The following is a 19870-nucleotide window of genomic DNA, read 5'->3' as shown; positions in this document are numbered from 1 at the left end:
TTTTTTTGGCTGGAAATTGAATGTACCTGCAATGCTGTTTAACATCTGGTGTCTCTGTTTTGTTATCAGCCCCGTAGCAGTTGTTCTCTGGTATACCTTTGCTATTTCCTCTTTGGATAACCCCTACCTTTGTTGAGCTTACATTCTAATATGGGACTCAGACAATACAAGGAAACAGCATCAAAAAATTGCAAGTTATGATATCTTCTCAGAAGAAAACAAATCGAGTTCTGGGGTAGAGAACAATGAGTCTGTTTCCCCCACGTCTGCAGTAACTTCCTTCACTGTAGTCTTGAACCCCTCAAAATCGTCCATGAGGGTTGGAATCAGCTTCTTCCAAACTCCTGTTAATGTTGTTATTTTGACCTCTTCCCTTGAATCACGAATGTCCTTCTGGCATCTAGAGTGGTGAATGCTTTCCAGAAAGTTTTTAGTTGCCTATACCCAGATCCATCAGGGGAATTGCTGTCTATGGCAGCTATAGCCTTACAAAATGTATTTCTTAAATAATAAGACTTGAAAGTCGAAATGACTCTTTGATCCATGGGCAGCAGAATGGATGTTGTGTTAGCAAGCATGAAGACAACATTAATATCATCGTACATCTCCAACAGAGCTCTTGGGTAACCAGGTGCATTGTTAATGAGAAATAATAGTTTGAAAGGAATCTTTTTTCTGAGCATAGGTCTCACCAGTGGGCTTAAAATATTTAGTAAACTATGTTGGCAACAGATGTGCTGTCATCTAGACTTCATTGTTCCATTTATAAGGCATAGACAGTAGATTGGCATAATTCTTACAGGCCCTAGGATTTTGGGAATGGTAAAGGAACATTGGCTTCAACTTAAAAGTCACCAGCTGCATTAGCTCCTAACATGAGAGTCAGCCTGTGCTTTGAAGCTTTGAAGACAGATATTGACTTCTCCTTTCTAACTATGAAAGTCCTAGATGGCTTCTTCTTCCAGTATAAGGCTATTTCATGTACAGTGAATATCTGTTGTTTAGCGTAGCCACCTTCATTAATTATCTCAGCTACATCTTTTGGATAACTTGCTGCATCTCCTACATTAGCGCTTGCTGCTTCACCTTGCTCTTTGACATTATGGGGAAAGTTCACGGGCAGCCAATTCCTGCTAGCTTCAGCCTTCTCTTCTGCAGCTTCCTCACCTTTCTCAGCCTTCATAGAATTGAAGAGAGTTAGAGCCTTGCTCTGGATTAGGCTTTGGCTTATGGGAATGTTGTGGCTGGTTTGATCTTCTATTCAGACCACCTGAACTTTCTCCAGATCAGCAATAAGGCTGTTTTGCATTCTATCATCTGTGTGTTCACTGGGGTAGCACTTTTAATTTCCTTCAAGAACTTTTTCTTTACATTCACAACTTGGCTAACTGATGCAAGAGGCCTAGCTTTCAACCTCTCTTGGCTTTCATCATGCCTTTCTTACTAAGTCTAATCATTTCTAGCTTTTACTTTAAAATGAGAGATGTGCGACTCTTCCTTTCATCTGAACACCTACAGGCCATTGTAGGATCATTAATTGGCCTAATTTCGATATTGTTGTGTCTCAGAGAATAAGGAGGCCCAAGGTGAGGGAAAGAGACAGGGGAACAGCAGGTCAATGGAGCAGTCAGAGCACATAAAACATTTATTGATTAAGTTTGCTGTCTTATATGAGCATGGTTTGGGGCACCCCAGAACAGTTACTGATCACAGATCACCATAACAAATATAATAATGACAATGAAAAAGTCTGAAATATTGTGAGAATTACCAAAATGTGACAGAGACACATGAAGTAAGCAAATGCTATTGGAAAAATAGCACCAACCGACTTGCTCGACACAGTGTTGCCACAAACCTTCAGTTTGTAAAAAATGTAATATCTACAAAGTACCGTAAGTCAAAGTGCAATAAAACAAGGTATGCCTGTAAAAAATGTCAGACCAGGGTGGTATCAGTGGAGGTAGTTAGAAATGGTTGGATTCTGAAACTGTTTGGAGGTAGGACTGACGTGATTTGCTGATGAGTTTTTATGAGCTATATGAGAAAAAGAGGAGCCAGAGGTTTTTAGCCAGAGCAGTTAGAAGAATGAAGATGCCATATACTAAAATAGAGAAGACTATAGGAGAAATAAATTCAGGGGTGAAGATTTGGAGTTCAGTTTTGGTCATCCTACTAGATATCCAAGTATAAATTTTAGCAGTTATTATTTATTATTAATTATCCAGTGGATGTTAACTTTTATAATCATTCATTAAATATTTATTGGCTCTGTGGTAGAGTTTGCTATGTTATATTCTAGGATTTAAATGATGGTCAAAAATGGACACTGTCCTTGCCTTTATGGAATTAGCAGTCTAATGAAGAAGATAAGAATTGATCAAATAACCATATTATTGGTAGTTTTTCCCTTAAAAAAATAAGCTTTTAAGTAGGATACCTAGGAAGAAATAAGGATGACTTAACAAAATCACAAATAACCCTTGCTATCTAAATTTATTAGGTTCTTATGGTCAGATCGTGATGGATACATGTACATACCTTACAAGTTTCTCATTTAACAACATCTTATTCTTAAAATTGGTTAGCTTAATTAACATGAGGGAATGAAGCTTCGTGAATTCAGTTTTATTTAGATGAAATGAGGTAGTTATATATTGAATATAGCATTTAAAGGTATTGTGTATTTCATGAAATATTTAGGCTGTGGGGAATTTTCTCCTCTCTTTCATTAAAAATGTTATGTTTTTACTTTTTATTAGTTAGCTAAGGATCATTTTGTTTTGTAACTTAAGTCTTTAAGAACAGCATTATAGTATGATCTGTTGTTCACCATTTTCTCATAAAATTAAAGAATTAATTCTTGTGTTTTGAAAAATCAACAGGTTCGTCATAAGGCATCACAGAAAGTTTATGCTATGAAGCTTCTTAGTAAGTTTGAAATGATAAAAAGGTCAGATTCTGCTTTTTTCTGGGAGGAACGAGATATTATGGCCTTTGCCAACAGTCCCTGGGTGGTTCAGGTAAGCATACTAACTTTTATAAATTTATTTCCCCTTTTTATAAGTGCTTATTATTTGTAAGAATTGATTTTGCATGCTGAAAGTCCTATATCTCATTTACGTAATGACAGTGCAGTTATTTTTAATAAGATCTGATTCATTACACTTGTTTAATCTTCTTAAATAGTGTGTTATATAGACATGACATGTAATACTTAATTGTTGTATAAAAGCAAGTATTACTTGCAACTTTCTCTTTTTTAATTCCTTTATAAAGAATTGGATTGATTACCAGTATGCCATTGTTCCCCACCTACTCTTTCTCATGATTTACATAATAGGAACAATAATCAGCTTATCTTGAAGAGGGGGAAAAATTCTACATTAAAATTTTGGAAAATTCTCATATTACCTATAATGTAAGACATTATTGGGATTCCTAATTCAGCCTTTTATTTGACTGTGAAGTAAGGAATTTACTTGGTTACCCAGTAGTACAGGTCACAGAGGAAGGACAGGATAAATACTTTATTCTTTCCCTGTATTTACCAGTTTTCAAAATAAGGGATTATTTTACTTTTATCCTCAAAGGTGACCAATTTGGGAGAACTATCAGTTTAAACTCATGGACTTAAAACCTATTTGATGTGTTTCAGCCCTTTATCTTATTCATACTCAAATTGTGACACCTTTGGCAGGGATCGTGTTCAGGTTGGCTCTGAGTCCTTTTGACGGAGCCTTAGTTAGTCTTCGATAGCTAGCTTGCCGTCTTGATACGTAACAGAGTGTTCCAGACGTGTCTTCATTTTCTGCCCTTCACATGAAGTTAACCTTGCTTGTACGTCCATCTTTTTTTTTTTTTTTTTTTTTTTGCGGTACGCGGGCCTCTCACTGCTGTGGCCTCTCCCGTTGCGGAGCACAGGCTCCGGACGCGCAGGCTCAGCGGCCATGGCTCACCGGCCCAGCCGCTCCGCGGCACGTGGGATCTTCCTGGACTGGGGCACGAACCCGTGTCGCCTGCATCGGCAGGCGGACTCTCAACCACTGCACTACCAGGGAAGCCCCGTAGGTCCATCTTTTGTACATGTGTGAATATTTCTTTAGAATAGATTCCTAGCATTGGAATTGTTAGGACATATGGTGTGCACATTGGACATTTTGTTTGATATTGCCAGATTGCCTTGTAAAGAAAGGTTTTTTACAAGTTTATATTACACTCTAATTGTCCAATAGATGTTTTATTTCACTAAATTTTTAGCAAATGCTGCATATTGTAATTATTTTAAATTTTTATTTGTTGCATCCTTGAGAAATAAGATGTTATTGTGTGAAGTTGCATTTTTTTATTATGAGGTTCAGTATATTTCGTATGCTTATTAGTAATTTGTATTTCTTCTCCACTGCTTATCCCATTTTCTGATGTGTTGTTTTGCTTTTTTAAAATTGGTTTGTTAGAATGTTAATACATTATGGATATTAATTCTTTGTTATATATGTTGGAAATATATTCTCTTGGACTACTACTTGTCTGTTGTTTACTGGATTTTTAAATTTAGATGTAGTCCCATCTGTAGATTGCATATTTTAATTTTTGCTGGCAACACCTTCCCCATCCCTAAGATGGGGAGTTTATAATCCCCAAGATTATAAAAATATTCTCTTACACTTTCTTTAACTTTTGATATTTTTATTTTTTGGGGGGGGAGTGTTCTATTTCTAAGTCACTAGGAATTTATTATTTTTATTATGAAGTAGGATTTCTTTTTGCCAAATGAGTAGCCAATTTCCCCAGTGCCATTTGTGGAAAAGCCCATGTTTTCCCCATGAAGTGAATGAAAGGTCCTGTATATCATTCATGTGTATTCATGTATACACATGAATTTCTCTTTTGGACTGTTTGCCATTACTTTGATTTGTTATTGGTTTATACACTAAAATCATTGTTTTAATTTCTGTAGTTTTTCATTTATTTTGGTATCTGGTAGGGCATGTCTCCTCTCATTATTCTCCTTTTATAATAGTTTTTTGGCAGTTCTTAAAATTTTTCTCTATAAAGTTAGAATCAGCCTTTTATTCTGTTAAAAAATACAGTTAAAATTTTGACTTGCATTGCTTTAATTGGTAGGCTTTTTTTGGGGGGGGGTTGTTTTTATTATTTTGAACTATTAGGTCTTCCCACAACAATAATAGTATATCTCTTTGTATAGAGATTGATCTTCAGTAAAGCCATATTACTTTTCCCCCCAAAATAGAATCAGAAGAAACTTATATATAAGAAAATAATTTTTAAAATATGTAGATATTCAACATACAGAAAAAAAGTAAAATTGGCTCAGTCTTTCAATGTAGCATTGAATAATAGAAATTTTTCTTCCTTATCTTTTTTTTTTAAACTTCAGTGGGTAGAGCTCTGATGGTTAACTATTAAATCTGATGTTTGCTGAAGCTTTCTGGTTAAGATGGTAAAGGATTTGGCCTGCCCATCTGTTCTTAGCTTATCAAATATTTTTTATCAGGAGTAATGTTAAAGTATTTGAAATGTTTCCTTCAGCATCTTTTGAAATGGTTTTCTTGCTTAACCTGTTATTATAGGACACACAAAAAATAAATTTCAGGGTAGTGTAAAATCTAAAGTAAGTGCTATTTGCTGTAATATGATATTTTCAATAGAATACCAAATTTGACTTACATTTTAAGTAATTATCCATCTATTTGCATAAGTGACATATGACCTTTAATTTAATTTATTTTTAACATAGACTCTTCTGGTTGGTTTTCATATCATAGTGAGATCACCCTAACAGACACAGTTGAAAAGCACACCACTTTTTTCTGAGCTTTGGTACAGTTTATAAAAAGTAGAAACTATTCATTCCATGAGGCTTGTTTGAACTTGCTTGCAAATCTTTCAAGGAAAAATTTCAATTTATTTAATGATATATTTTTTTAATTTTTAAAATTTATCATGATACATTTCAGACATATCTCAAAGAAGAAAGAAAGTTTATTGAATCCCCATGTATTGTTCACTCAGCTTCAACAGCAGTCATGGCCAGTCTTGTTTCAGTCACACCAGAAATTGGCACACATTTTTTTGTAAAGAGCTAGATAGTAAATATTTTAGGCTCTGTGGCCCAAGAGGCAAAATCAAAGATATTATGTAGGTACTTACATAACAAGCAAACAAATTTGTACAACTTTTTTATTGATGAAATTCAAAATATAATAATACAGTTGAAAAAATACAGGGCTGTTAGGGAGAAGAATGAAATTATTTTCTGAGGCAGTAACAGTTTGCAAAATTGGGGTTCACAATTAGTGTTTCCTATCAAAATCGATTGTAGATGTTCTATTAATACTGATGTATAAAAAGATTTTAGGGCCTCCCTGGTGGCGCAGTGGTTGAGAGTCCGCCTGCCGATGCAGGGGATACGGGTTCGCGCCCCGGTCTGGGAGGATCCCATATGCCGCGTAGCGGCTGGGCCCGTGAGCCATGGCCGCTGAGCCTGCGCGTCCGGAGCCTGCGCGTCCGGAGCCTGTGCTCCGCAACGGGGGAGGCCACAGCAGTGAGAGGCCCGCATACCGAAAAAAAAAAAAAAAAAAGATTTTATATATTTATCTTATCAGAAAATATATTTTCACACAGCTAGTTACTGCTAAATACTATTATCCACCAGCATATGATTTAGTTTTTATCAGTAGACTTTATTTTTAAAGACAGTTTTAAAAATTTACAGAAAAATTGAGCAGATAGTAGAGAACTCCCATATACCCCCTGTACCGTTTCCCCTATTATTGACATCTTGCTTTAGTAAGGTACATTGTTACAACGAATGAACCAATATTGATACATTATTAGTAACTAAAGTCCATAATTTATTCAGATTTTTCCTAGTTTTTGCCTAATGTGCCTTTTCTGTTCCAGGATCAACCAAGAGAGCATGTTACATTTAGTTATCATATCTTCTTAGGCTCCTCTTGGCTGTGACAGTTTCTGACTTTACTTGTTTTGATGACCTTTATAGCTTTGAGAATACTTCTCAGTTTTATTGTAGGCTGTGTATGCTCTGTTACTGGAATTCGATGTTTTCCTCATTATTTAGACCAGGGTTATGGGTTTTTGAGAGAAAAACTACAGAAGTAAAGTGCCATTTTCATCACATCATATCAAGGGTACATACTAATCTATCATTTGTGACTCTTGGTGTTGACCTTGAGTACATGGTTTTGATTGAGCATATCTATCACTTGGAAGGCGTTTATAGAATTCTGTTAAATTTCTTCTCTTGATGTTTACCTTTTAGCACTGTCATTACATTACAGGTTAATCAATTCCAGTTGAAGGTTGGGTAGAAGCTTCTCAGTTGCAAAGTTCAAATGGATTTTTTAATGGATATTTCCTTTGCACTTACATTCATGTCCAAAAAATACTGCTGGAACTGTGAGACTGTAGTCTGAGATCAGAAAGTATATCCACTGCAAATTTGTGTAGGAATGGAGATCTCATGTATTGTTTTGATTTTGATAGCATGGGAAAGTATATACAGCAGCTTGATGTTAGTTGTCATAAAAATGATTGTGTCATAGAATAAGTTTTGCATGTAGCGCTGTTTTGCCTTGCCATTTTAGGTCATTTAGGTATTAAGAAACATTATCAAGTTGCAGCTAAAGCTAATTTCCAAAGCTATTCAGTTCAGTCATAGTGGTTGAGGGTGGTTCTTGATCAGACAAATTTCAGTCTCACCTCTGAGCTCAAATAATTGCAGTAAAACTTTACCACTGCTAAGCCACTGAACTGCTGTGTAGCAGGGTTAGTCAGGATGTTCAGCTTCTATTTCTGGCAAAAATTCACAGAACTGATGGTGATGGTTAAGTCAACAAGAGCAAATAACACCATCAATACTACTTATTTATTAACACATGAGATTCAAATATATTTTCCACACTGTACCTATTGATCAATATTACGAAAAATAACCATAGACTTTGAACAGCATACATTTTCACAAGCTTTGTAAATTTGTCCAACTAAGCCTTTTTCTGTTCCACATATATTTTTACCAGCATCTGTTGTAACACACCTTACCAGGTATGACTTCAGGTTGTACTGAATTAATGTTTGCTCAATTTCGTTTAAAGTATTTTTGTCTGTAGTTGATCTATGCGGACTGTTCATAGAGGCTAATTCTGTATTCAGCTTCAAACTTGGCACTCCTCCAATAAATAGTAACTACTGAATAGTATTAATAATATCTGTTGACTCATCAAGAGTCAAGGAAAAACACTTGAAATCATTTGTCTTGTTTTTAAATTGGTGATTAATATTGCTCCCAGTGTTCTCAATTCTTTGAGCAACTGTTGTTGCCGAAAGATTTAGTCTTAAAGTTGTTTTTCTCTAGACACATTTCTTCAGCTGGTGCAAAACCAAACACAATTTAAGTATTCACCATTGGTAAATAACTTTTCTTTCTTGTCTAACAAATAAGGCATCTGGAAACTTTCTTTGGTTTCAGTCTTACACACATTTAGCAAATTTTACCATACTTAATTTTAATCTTCTAATTTTGAAGTACTAAACATTATAAGAACTGTTGAAATACTTTTTAAAAATATTTATTTTATTGAAATATAGTTGATTTACAATGTTGTGTTAGTTTCTGCTGTACAGCAAAGTGATTGAAATACTTTTTCTCTGGCCCAATCTTTTTTCCCTGCCTTTCTTCTGAGAGATAGCTGCTATCCTAAAATTAATTTATGCCATTCCTGTGTTTAAATTTCTCCCTCCCTCCTTCCCAACTGGATCTTCTACCAACCTTTTAATTTTTCATATGATTGTTGACTGATTCAGGTTTTTAAATTTCTTGAGTTCATTTTTATTTTCTGTGACTCTGTCTTTTTCACTTTTCTGTTGAATGGCATATTTGTAAACTTTTTGGTCTTAACGTGTTTTTTGTTTTATTTACAAAATATACCTTTTTGACTTTCTTTTTAGTTATTTCCTGCTTAAAAGTTTTTTTTTCTAGCTACTGTTTTCTTTGGGTTTATATTGTTCTTTTCTAGTTTCTTTACCTTCCTGACTTTTATTGTCAGTACTTATTTTCCAATACAGATATCTCTGTTTGAATATTGGATAATGAGAGGATAAGGAGAGATACCTATAAACTCACTTGAAGTTATAAGTTTCTCTTTGAGTTCTGCTTATTTTTTTAAAATGGTTTTATTTGTAACATGCATAGAAAAGTACATAAAAAAGCAGCAGAATGATTTATTGCAAAGCAAACACCCATGTATTCACAACTCAGGTCAAAAATAAACATTGCCAGTATGTACTCTGTTAAGTCCCCTTGTGCTCTTTCCCAATCACTACCTCCATGTGTTCCCCCCAGAATAAACGTTCTTCTGGCTTTATTAGTAATTGTTTCATTGTTTTCTTTCCAGTATACCACCTAAACAAGCACTCAGAAACTATATTTTTCCTGTTTATTGAACTTTATATAAGTGAAACCATTGAATATCTCTTATCCAGGTTACTCCAGTTTATTGGTGAGATTTACTACCTTTTCATAGTTGAATATTCTGTTTTGTGAAATGCCTGTTTAAGTCTCTTGCTCATTTTCCCATTAGGTTGTCTGTCAATTGAAAAAAAAAGATTTGTAGGAATTGTTTTTATTTTGGATATGAACCCTGACTGGCTTCTTAGACCTGTGGGTTTACAGATTTTACCAAGTTTGAGAAAATTTTGACCATTATTTTCTCAAATATTTTTTCTGTCTCACTTTCCGTCCATTTACCCCTCAACCCCTTTCTCAGACTACAGTTACACATATGTAATTTGCTTGATGTTGTCCCATAGGTAACTGATACTGTTTTTTTTTCTTTCCCCAGTCTGTTTCTGTTTTTGTTTTTCAGGTGTGCTTCATTTTGTATAGTTTTTATGCTATGTCTCAGCAGTCCCCAACCTTTTAGGCACCAGGGACTGGTTTCATGGAAAACAGTTTTTCCACGGACTGGGTGTGGGTGGAGGGGATGGTTCAGGCGGTGCTGTGAGCGACAGGGAGCAGCAGGTGAAGCTTCGCTCACTCACCTGCCCGCCTGCTCACCTCCCGCTATTTGGCCTGGTTCCTAACAGGCCGTGGACTGGTATCAGTCAGTGACCCGGGTTGGGGTGGGGGGGACCCCTGCTATGTCTTTAAGTTCACTGATCTTTTTTTCTGCAGTGTTCAATCAAACTTTAATCCCATCCCATCTGGCTTTCTTCAACAAAATTGTTTTGAGATTTATCTGTGATGTGATATATCAGTAGTTCATTTCTTTTTATTGTGTAATAGTATTCCATTGTGTGAATATATGACAGTTTGTTTATCCTGTTCATCTGTTCATAGACGTTTGGGTTGTTTCCAGTTTTTGTCTCTTATGAATAATTAAATTGTTTGAGATCAACTTGTACAATTAAATGATTTTTAGGAAATTTATGGAGTTGTGCACCCATCACTAAAACCTGATTTTTAGAATATTTCATCATCCCCAAATGATCACTTATACCTCCTTACAGTCATTTCCCATTCCCCTCCAGCCCCAGGTAACCACAAGTGTGTTTTCTGTCTCCATAATTTGCCTTTTCTGGACATTTTAGAAAAATGGAATCATACCACATGTTGTCTTTTTCCCTTAGTATACTATTTTTGAAGTTAATGCACATTGTAGCATGTCTTGTATTTCATTTCGTTTTAGTGCTGAATAGCATAGCCCATTGTATGTGGTTTAATCAACAATGTATTTGGTGTTTGTCCCCAGTTCTTAGCACAAGAGCTTCAGAAGCTCTTGGATTTCCTGAGTGTTAAGAATGTCTTTGTTACGCTAATGAGACAACTCCTGGTGGCCTTTTGATAACTTTTGGATGAGATGGGGACTGATCATTAGAAAGAATGAGCGCGTGATTAGAGGATTGGGACTTTCAGCCTTCCAACCTTCGGGGTACCGGAAGGGGGCTGGAAATTGAGTTTAATCACATGGCCAATGATTTAATTAATCATGCCTATATAATGAGACCCTAATAAAAGCTGTGGACATTGACACTCAATGGAGCTTCCTGGTTGGTGAAGACATTGGTGTACTGGGATGGTGTTTCACCCTGATTCCACAAGGAGAAGTTGCAGAAGCTCTGTTCCCTCCCAGACCTCACCTTATGTGTATCCTTTACAGTAAAACTTTGATCATATGTATGGTGCTTTCCTGAATTCTTTGAGTCAACCCAGTGAATTATCGAACCTGAGTGGGTCATGGGAACTCCAGAATTTGTAGTTAGTTAATCAGAAATGCTGGTGGCTTGGGGACTTCCAAAGTACAGGACAGCTGATGTCTGAAGTGAGGGTCTTGTGAAAGCCTGGCCTCTTAGCTTGTGGTATGTGATGCTAACTCGAGGTGCTTGGCATCAGAATTGTATTGCAGTATACTCGGTTGAGGTGGAAGGAGTATGTGGATACACCCCATTATGTTTGTCCATTTACAATTTGATGGACGTTTGAATTGTTTCCACTTTGGGGCTATTATAAATAGTGAATAATGCTGCTATGAACATTTGCATACAAGTCTTTTGTGGACATACTTCATTTCTCTTGGGTAGGTACCTGGGAGTGGAATTCTTAGTTATGTGGGAAATTTATATTTAACTTTTTAAGAAATTGCCAAACTGTTTCCCAAAGTGGCTGTGCCATTTTACGTTCTTACCAGCATAGATGAGGTTCCAGTTTCTCCATGTTCTTGCCAACAGTTGATGTTTTCTGTCGTTTTTATTATGGCCATTCTGGTGGGTATAAAGTGGGATCTCATTGTGGTTTTAATTAGAATTTCCCCAATGACTAACGTCTTTTCATGTGCTTATTGACCACTCATATATCTTCTTTGGTGAAATGTCTATTCACATTTTTGCCCTTTAAAAAATTGTTACTTGTCTTATTATTGAGTTGTAGGAGTCCTTTATGTAGTCTAGATACTTTATCATATATATCACTTATTAGTATTTTTTCCAACCTGTGATTTGTCTTTTCATTTTTTAATAGGATTTTTGGAAGCCAGAAAATTTTTATTTTGATCAGATCTTATGTGTCAGTTTTTCATTTTGTCAGTTGTGTTTTTGGTGTTAGAAGAAATCGTTGCCTAATCCAAGGTGATAAAAGATTTTTCTCCTTTGTTTTTTCATAAGATTTTTCTAGTTTTAACTCTTAAATTTAGTCCTGTGATCTACTTGAGTTAATTTTTGAGTATGATGTGAAGTAGGGGTCTAAAAATGTTCATATTTTTGTCTTTGAATATCCAATTGTTCAAGCACCATTTATTGAAAAGACTGTTCTTTCACCACTAAATTACTCTGGCACCTTTGTTTAAAAAAACCCAAACTCTTGACCTATAAATATAAGGGTTATTTCTAGGCTGTCACTTCTGTTCCATTGATCTGTATGTCTGTCCTTATACCGTACCAGTACTGTCCTGAAAACGTTAGTTTTGTTTTGAGTTTTGAAATTGGGAAGTATAAGTGCTCCTGCTTTATTCTGTTGTAAGATAGTTTTGGCTCCTCTGGGTTATTTGCATTTCCATAGAAATTTTATAATCAATTTGTTAATTTCTGGAAAAAATTCTTGCTGGGATTTAGAGTTTGCATTGATATTGATTTTTTTAAACTGCCGTATTCTAGGATCAAAATTATTTTCCTTCAAAGTTTTCGAAGATACAGCTCTGTTTTTTGTATTCTGTGTTGGCTGAGATGTTTGTTGACAATATGATTAACGTTTTTGTACATAAGGTACTTTTTGTCTTTGGAAACTTTCAGAATTTTTCCGCTGAATTTCTGAGAGTTTAACACTGTCTTAGTTTCTCTCTTGTTTCATTTGAGATCTTTCAATCTTAGGTTTTTGACTTTATTCATTTCTAGAAGTTTTTGTTTGCTATTTCTTTTTTTCCTTTTTCTTCTGGTCTATTTTCTCTCTTCCGGACTGCTTTTAGATGTCGGAGCTTTGCTAACTTTGCTCTGTTTTTCATCTCTGAATCCTTCAGTGTCTTCAGAGAAAGTTACTTTGCTCAATTTTCAAGCTCTGTAATTTGTTTTTCTCTTATCATCAGTTGTATATTTAATTCCAAAGCTTCAGGTTTTTTCCCCATATCATCCAATTTTTTTAATTGATGTGACTTGTTACTCTTTTGAGGGTATTGATATTTACATTTTTAAAGCTGTTCTTAGTTTGTCCTATTTTAAGCATTTCCTTGACCATTAACTTTCTGTTCCTTGAATTGCTTTGCCTCTATTTCATGATACTGATTTTTCTGAAATGTTGATTCTTGGTTTTGTTCTTTTTCCTATTTGTGGAAATCCTTTCTGTTTACATTGGTTGCTTTCAGGAGGGGTGGGACATGTGGTTGGGTGGAATGTACAGATACCTTTCCTTCTGAATTTGTGGTTTCTCTTGTCTCTCCAGGGAATCAGTAGCAACCTAGCTTGGTGTCCTATTTCTCTGGTCCCAGTGCCACTGCTTTAGTCTGAGTGCAGGTATCACTGCCACTTGCTGTTGATTATGAGCAAGATGATGGGGAAGGGAAGAGAGGAGAAGGCCCAGTTCCAAATGTGGCTACGAATTACTCTTCCCAGTGGTATGGGACTTATTCCCTCTTCTTGTATCTACCGAATCTGGCATTTTAGATTTTTCTAAACCTCTCCTACTTCCTCAGCTCTCTTCTTTGTGAGTTATGTGCAGTAATTTGTTTTGTTTTCAGAAAGCTGGGCTTTTTTAATTATCTGTTCTTCTGTCATTCTTTCACCTTTTATGTTCCTCATTCGTAATCTGTTTCTCTTTTAAAATATTTCTATTTAAATAGATTCCTGTATTCTCTGAGAGGGAAAATGATACATTTATGCATATTTTTTTAGTAAGCATGAAGAAGATACCCATATAAAAGTTTTGTTTGATAACGGTTTTTCCATTAAAGATGTCCAAATCTAAAATCACAGGTTTCCTAAAGTTTAACTCTGTTTTGGTTATACAGTAATTTATCTTTTTCAACAGCAGTAATAGCTTTGGGGTTTTGTTCTCTTAATGGTTTCGGTTTTCTTTCTTTCTCTCTTTCGTTCTTTCATTTCTTTTCTTTTTTTAAATTAAAAAAATTTTTTTTCCTTCTTGTTTTGTTTTCCAGCTCTTTTGTGCCTTTCAAGATGATAAGTATCTGTACATGGTAATGGAGTACATGCCTGGTGGAGACCTTGTAAACCTTATGAGTAACTATGATGTACCTGAAAAATGGGCCAAATTTTATACTGCTGAAGTTGTTCTTGCTTTGGATGCCATACACTCCATGGGTTTAATTCACAGAGATGTGAAGCCTGACAACATGCTCTTGGATAAACATGGACATCTAAAATTAGCAGATTTTGGCACATGTATGAAGATGGATGAAGTAAGTAACAAGCAAGTAAAAAAAATGCTAGTTTTTTGAGAGACAAAAATAAAGGAACACTTGAAATCTGGAGTTCATAGATTTAAACGAGGATAAATTTAGTTTTGCTAACTGTGTAATGACTCATACAAGGTAATAAAATATCCAAATCAAAACATTTACTTTACTTATCATTCATATAGTTGTACTTTGTTCGTAGATTTGGTGAATCCAAGAGAAATAAAAACTCAAATAACTAGTTATCAGATAAATAGTTATCTTCCTCATAGAACCTTGACAAACATTTGCTACCAATCAAAACTAGTTCATGTATTTAATGATCTAGGTAAAGAAGTAGGACACAAAATATAAATTAAGGTACATGGGTATTTCTGTCATCATTATTATTTCTGTATTTTTCCTTTAAAAAAAGAGGTAAGGTAGAAATTTACCAACTCTTACCAACCCCATCTGTATCAACCACATAGAATAAACTTGGGGGCAAGTTTATTGTTGTGCTTTTACCTGTTGGACAATTCGTATTATGATTAATTGATTCAGTAGCATTAACTTCATAGCTAACTATGGTGTTGATTTATTTTTGTTGCGAAATTTATATCCCTTGTCTTTTTCTCTGTAAGTGTACTGTAATTCTTGGCAGTAATTCCTGATGGGGAGGGATCATGTTTTATTTCCTATGTATTCTTGTTAATTATCTTGTCAAGATGTTTATTTTGAATTAAGCTGATTTTCTTTTCTCTTTACTTCTTAACTTATTTATGCCTCCTGTGTGATATTCACTTTTATTGATTGTCCTACCATCATCAGTGATCCATAGTCTTCCAAGCTCAGCTCAGATTTTTACCTCATATAGAAAGTGCTGCCTGATAATCCTAACCTGATTGATCACTCTCTGTCATAATTTCCATAATGTTACTTATTTAGAATTTGTGCTGTACTTCACAGACCACTTTTATCTATCTAGGATTGTATGCCCTGCTTGCCCAGCTAAAACATAACATCCCTTTGGCTCTTTGGTCTTCTTCATAGAGTGTTACTATGTTTGTGTTCTGCATACATTAATGTTTAGTAGGTAGAGTATTGATTGTACCCAAAGCTCCCTCTTGTGGTGTTTATCATACTACAGTATGAAGTGATTAACAGTGAAAATCATATTTAACGAAAATAAAGTAGAAATAATTTTGTAATGGAATGCTAAACTTCTTAATGTCTGTTATACATAATGAATGATGTTTACGTGCTGCACATCTATGAGTGTATTCTGATTTTCATTAACCCGAAAACTTTTGGGAGGGTGCAGAGAAATCACACCACATGTTTTTAGGATGGGTAAAGGTGGTTCAGGAAAGACGGTGTAGAGGGTGAGAGGAGAGGAACAGGACGGAATACGTTGTTTACAAGATCATTGTATAAGCACGTCAGTGAGCACTGAAGTCAGCTATTTAAGTATCTTAACTTGGTTCTTTGTAAGGCAAAATAAAAATATGGCATATATCATTTTGTTTACTATGTTTAATTCAGGTACATATAGTTCAGTTAATTATGCTCCTTGGCTCACAGCTTATTGTCATTAGTAGTATACACAAAGGCCCTATCTTGTTTTTGTTTTTTTTAAATTATGTTTTCCCCCTTTCAGTTTTTGTCTTATTCTCTTTTCCCCTAATACACAGCCATTGTAATGTGTTTATAAGCGCTTAGAGACTATTAGTATGGTGTACATATGTATAAATAGTATAACAGATTGTTGTCATTTTGTTGTTAACTTTTCTCACGCAACATTGTTTTATGTCTATTCCTGATATATGTAAAGTCGCTCACTGCTTTTTAGTATTCCATAGTATCTCTTAATTTTACTTATTATTCCCCCTTGTGTTGGATTCCTAAGTCACACCCAGCTCCCTGTTACCAACAGTACCATGTTGAACATTTTCATACATGTCTCGTGTGTCTATTCTGACAAGGGTTTCCTCTAAATATAAACCCTAGAAGTGAGACTACGATCTCAGAGGATACACGAAGTATTACCTCGTCTCCAGAATGGCTGTAAATGTTATAACCTCTTGCTAATAGTGCATGAGAGATCCTGTCTCCCATATCCTCACTCACCCTTCCTTTTATTCACGCTCTAAATCTTACCAAATTCCATTGGTGTGTAAAGTAGTATCTTTTAAACTTCTTATTAATCTTAACAGTTGATGTCAAACCTTTCTCCATATACTTCTCTGTCTCCTTTGTGAATTAACCTGTGTTGTGTATCTTTTGACCCTTTAAAAATTGGTGGTTTGTTGATGTGCAGGGATTCCTTATATAATCTAGATACTGGTTCAACAGGTATCACTGATAATCATCTTCCAGTATGCTACTCATCTGTATCTTTGTTTGAACAGAAACCCTTAATTATGATGTAGTCAAATATATTTGTTAATATTGAACTTTTAGAATGTTGTTTGTTTTACGCCAAACCCCCATTCCTCCAGTAATATTAATAATGAGAGTAATTATGTTATGTTGAAGAACAAAGGAATTTTTACTTAAAACTATAGTACGTAGAATTTATAATTTTGTTATGTTAGTTGTTAATGTGAATAGTGTTATTGCAAGTTTCATGTTCATCACTTCGTTTGCCTTTGATTACTATTATGGTCTTAGAGCCATTAGAAATGTTCATAGTTTCATTCTTATTCATCTATATATCTATAGAAGGGATTGGCAAACTAGAGCACAGGGCCAAACCTGGCCTGTGGCTTGGTTTTGTATAGTTTCTGTACTAAAAATGTTTTTTCCACTTTTAAAAAATTGTTTTTAAAAAGAAGATATGCAATAGAGACCCTATGTGTCTCATAAAGCCTAAAATATTTAATTACTATCTGGCTCTTTATACAAAAAGTTTGCCAACCCTTTATCTGTAATAAAGACAGAGATGCTCGAATTATTTTTTAGCTCTTCTGGCTTCACGTAAAACATTATTCCATGGATAAAAGCAAAGTAAAATACAACTATAAAATTATAACCTTATATAAGTACTAAAATTATTACTATCACTAATAAGAGGAATGCTGTTTCATTAAATTCTGTCATTGATAGATTGCAGATTACACAATTCTCTGGCTGTTGTTATTCTTTTTCTCCCTGAAATAAATATCTGGGTGTGAGTGAAAGTCACAATTAGTATATTTACATCTAGATTATCTCAGTGACAGTCAAGGAGTACTGCTATTTAAAATTACCTGCATTGATCAGACAAGTTGACTTCCCTCTATGCCTGTCATTATGCATTTCATAGCAAGCTTTACCTCCTTTTAAGGCACAATTTTACATTAGTATTTTAAATTACTGAAAATAGTATAAGATTTTATCCATTAATATTCTAGTGTATACCATTGGATTAGATTGAAGCTATAAATTCTTAAAAGCTAACAGGTAAAATGTTAGTGTTCTTAACCCTTCTACAAGTGACATCAATTTTTAAAATACAGGCATTTCTACTCATGTTTCTGAAAAGCCCTATTTTCTGCAAAATTATACATTTAAAAGGACAGGTTTATGGGAGCAGTAGGGACAGACCATTCAAAAGCTATGCAGCTTTGTAACCAGAGCCCAAACGAAAATAATTGGTATCCAGGGAGATGATTGGAATAACAGGCAGCTTTGCGCCTGTGTGTGCCGCAAAGTGCAAATGGAAATGGAGTTCTGAAGCAAATGGGCTGTCTTCTAGATAGAGCACAAGAAGCAGGACCTTCCACTAGCCAGCAGTTTTACGAGGCAGGGAGGGGACACGCCTCTCTGAGAAAGTAGCCCCTGGTGCAAGTGCTCATTTTTAATTGTTAAAATGGACTGAATACGCTCCGGACTATGTAGTAGTCAAGCTGAAGCTTTCAATGCTTCTGATAATTAAGAATTTCACTTACAGTTTTTCTTTTCCACCCTCACAGGAGGCATTTTTTTCTTTTTTTTTCTTTTTATAACTTAAAAAAATTAATTTATTTTTAGCTGCGTTGGGTCTTTGTTGCTGCGTGGGCTTTCTCTAGTTGCAGTGAGCAGGGGCTACTCTTCTTTGTGGTGCGCGGGCTTCCCACTGCGGTGGCTTCTCTTGTTGCAGAGCACGGGCTCTAGGCGCGCAGGCTTCAGTAGTTGTGGCACAAGGGCTCAGTACTTGTGGCTCACAGGCTCTAGAGCACAGGCTCAGTAGTTGTGGCGCACGGGCTTAGTTGCTCCGCAGCATGTGGGATCTTCCCAGACCGTGGCTCAAACCCATGTCTCCTGCATTGGCAGGCAGATTCTTAACCACTGCACCACCAGGGAAGTCCCAACAGCAGGCATTTTGAATAGTTTCTTAGACCAACTCCAAGATTCGTGATTGACCCATTTTGTGTTTTCAGTGAATCTCTTGACTTATGATATTTTGTCAGTTATAAAACACTCATGTATTTAGCAAACACACATTACCTGATCCATTTAAGATAAAGTACTTTTGAAGAAGCTTTTGAAAATGCATACCTGTTTATGTTGCTCTCCAGCTTGAAACCCTTTAGTAGTTTTCTGTCACCTACAGAATAAAGTTCAAACTCCTTAGCTAGTCATCTGAAGCCTCTTATGGTGATATGATCCCTGCCTACTTTTTCACCCTCATTCTGTATCATTTGACCTCTTGAACCTTGTGGTTCAGAGGTCTTAAATTACATACAGTTCTTTTTATACCATGGTATGTTATGATTCCTGGCCTTCATATATGCTGTTGAATATACCCTGCTTGGCAAATTCCAACTCACACATTGAAACTCAGTCCAGAGTTTGCTTACCTTGTGAAGGCTTTTTAAGTTGGCTTCTATGTCTTTCCCCAAATGTACCCTATAGGGAGCATTTCTTTTCTTTATTTCTTTTTTCTTCCCTCCCTCCCTCCCTCCCTCCCTTCCTTCCATCTGTTGAACACTTATCTTATATTTTCTCTGTCCCAGGCCTGGAATCAAACACTTCTCCAAGAAGCTCTAATTCCTTTTCTTTAAGAATGGTATTTAAAAATCAGTATTCGGGTGCTGGATGTACTCATTGCTCCTGGAGTGTCATTATTGCTAGGCTCTGTCAGTGGATGTGTGTATATTGTATATACTGTGTCTACTAACTCACATGCACACACATGTTCATATTTAATTCTGTACCTGTCTGTATATAAAGTGTATTAAAAATTATGAGTTCATATGATACTTTTGATTCTAGTCCTACACCACAGGGTTCATTCTAGTCTTCCTCCTTTCTGTTTTGTGATTACTTCTTTGTATTGTGAGAAAACTGGCTCTCATTATGTACACTACAACTGTTTTCCAAAGTAACTTAGGTCAGTTCTTTTCCTCTCTACCCTCTTTGATGTGGTTATGTTATTAATTTATGAAACAGGTCCATTTCTTTTTTTTTTTTTAACTTTTATTTGC

The 19870-nt window shown here is 35.4% G+C and overlaps 1 protein-coding gene across 1 annotated transcript in view; it reads left to right on the top strand.

The window, feature by feature from the left end:
* Positions 1–19870, top strand: part of ROCK2 (Rho associated coiled-coil containing protein kinase 2) — a 147649-nt gene that overhangs the window by 75810 nt on the left and 51969 nt on the right. Inside the window, exons 4-5 of the mRNA XM_060118066.1 lie at positions 2886–3023; positions 14184–14444. Of these exons, the coding sequence (XP_059974049.1) occupies positions 2886–3023; positions 14184–14444 (399 nt within the window). The remainder of the gene's footprint in view (positions 1–2885; positions 3024–14183; positions 14445–19870) is intronic.

This window comes from Mesoplodon densirostris, chromosome 14 (assembly GCF_025265405.1).
Source record: "Mesoplodon densirostris isolate mMesDen1 chromosome 14, mMesDen1 primary haplotype, whole genome shotgun sequence".
NCBI lineage: Eukaryota > Metazoa > Chordata > Mammalia > Artiodactyla > Ziphiidae > Mesoplodon > Mesoplodon densirostris.
Note: the sequence above shows the minus strand (reverse complement) of the source record. Positions and strands in the feature narration are given on the sequence as shown.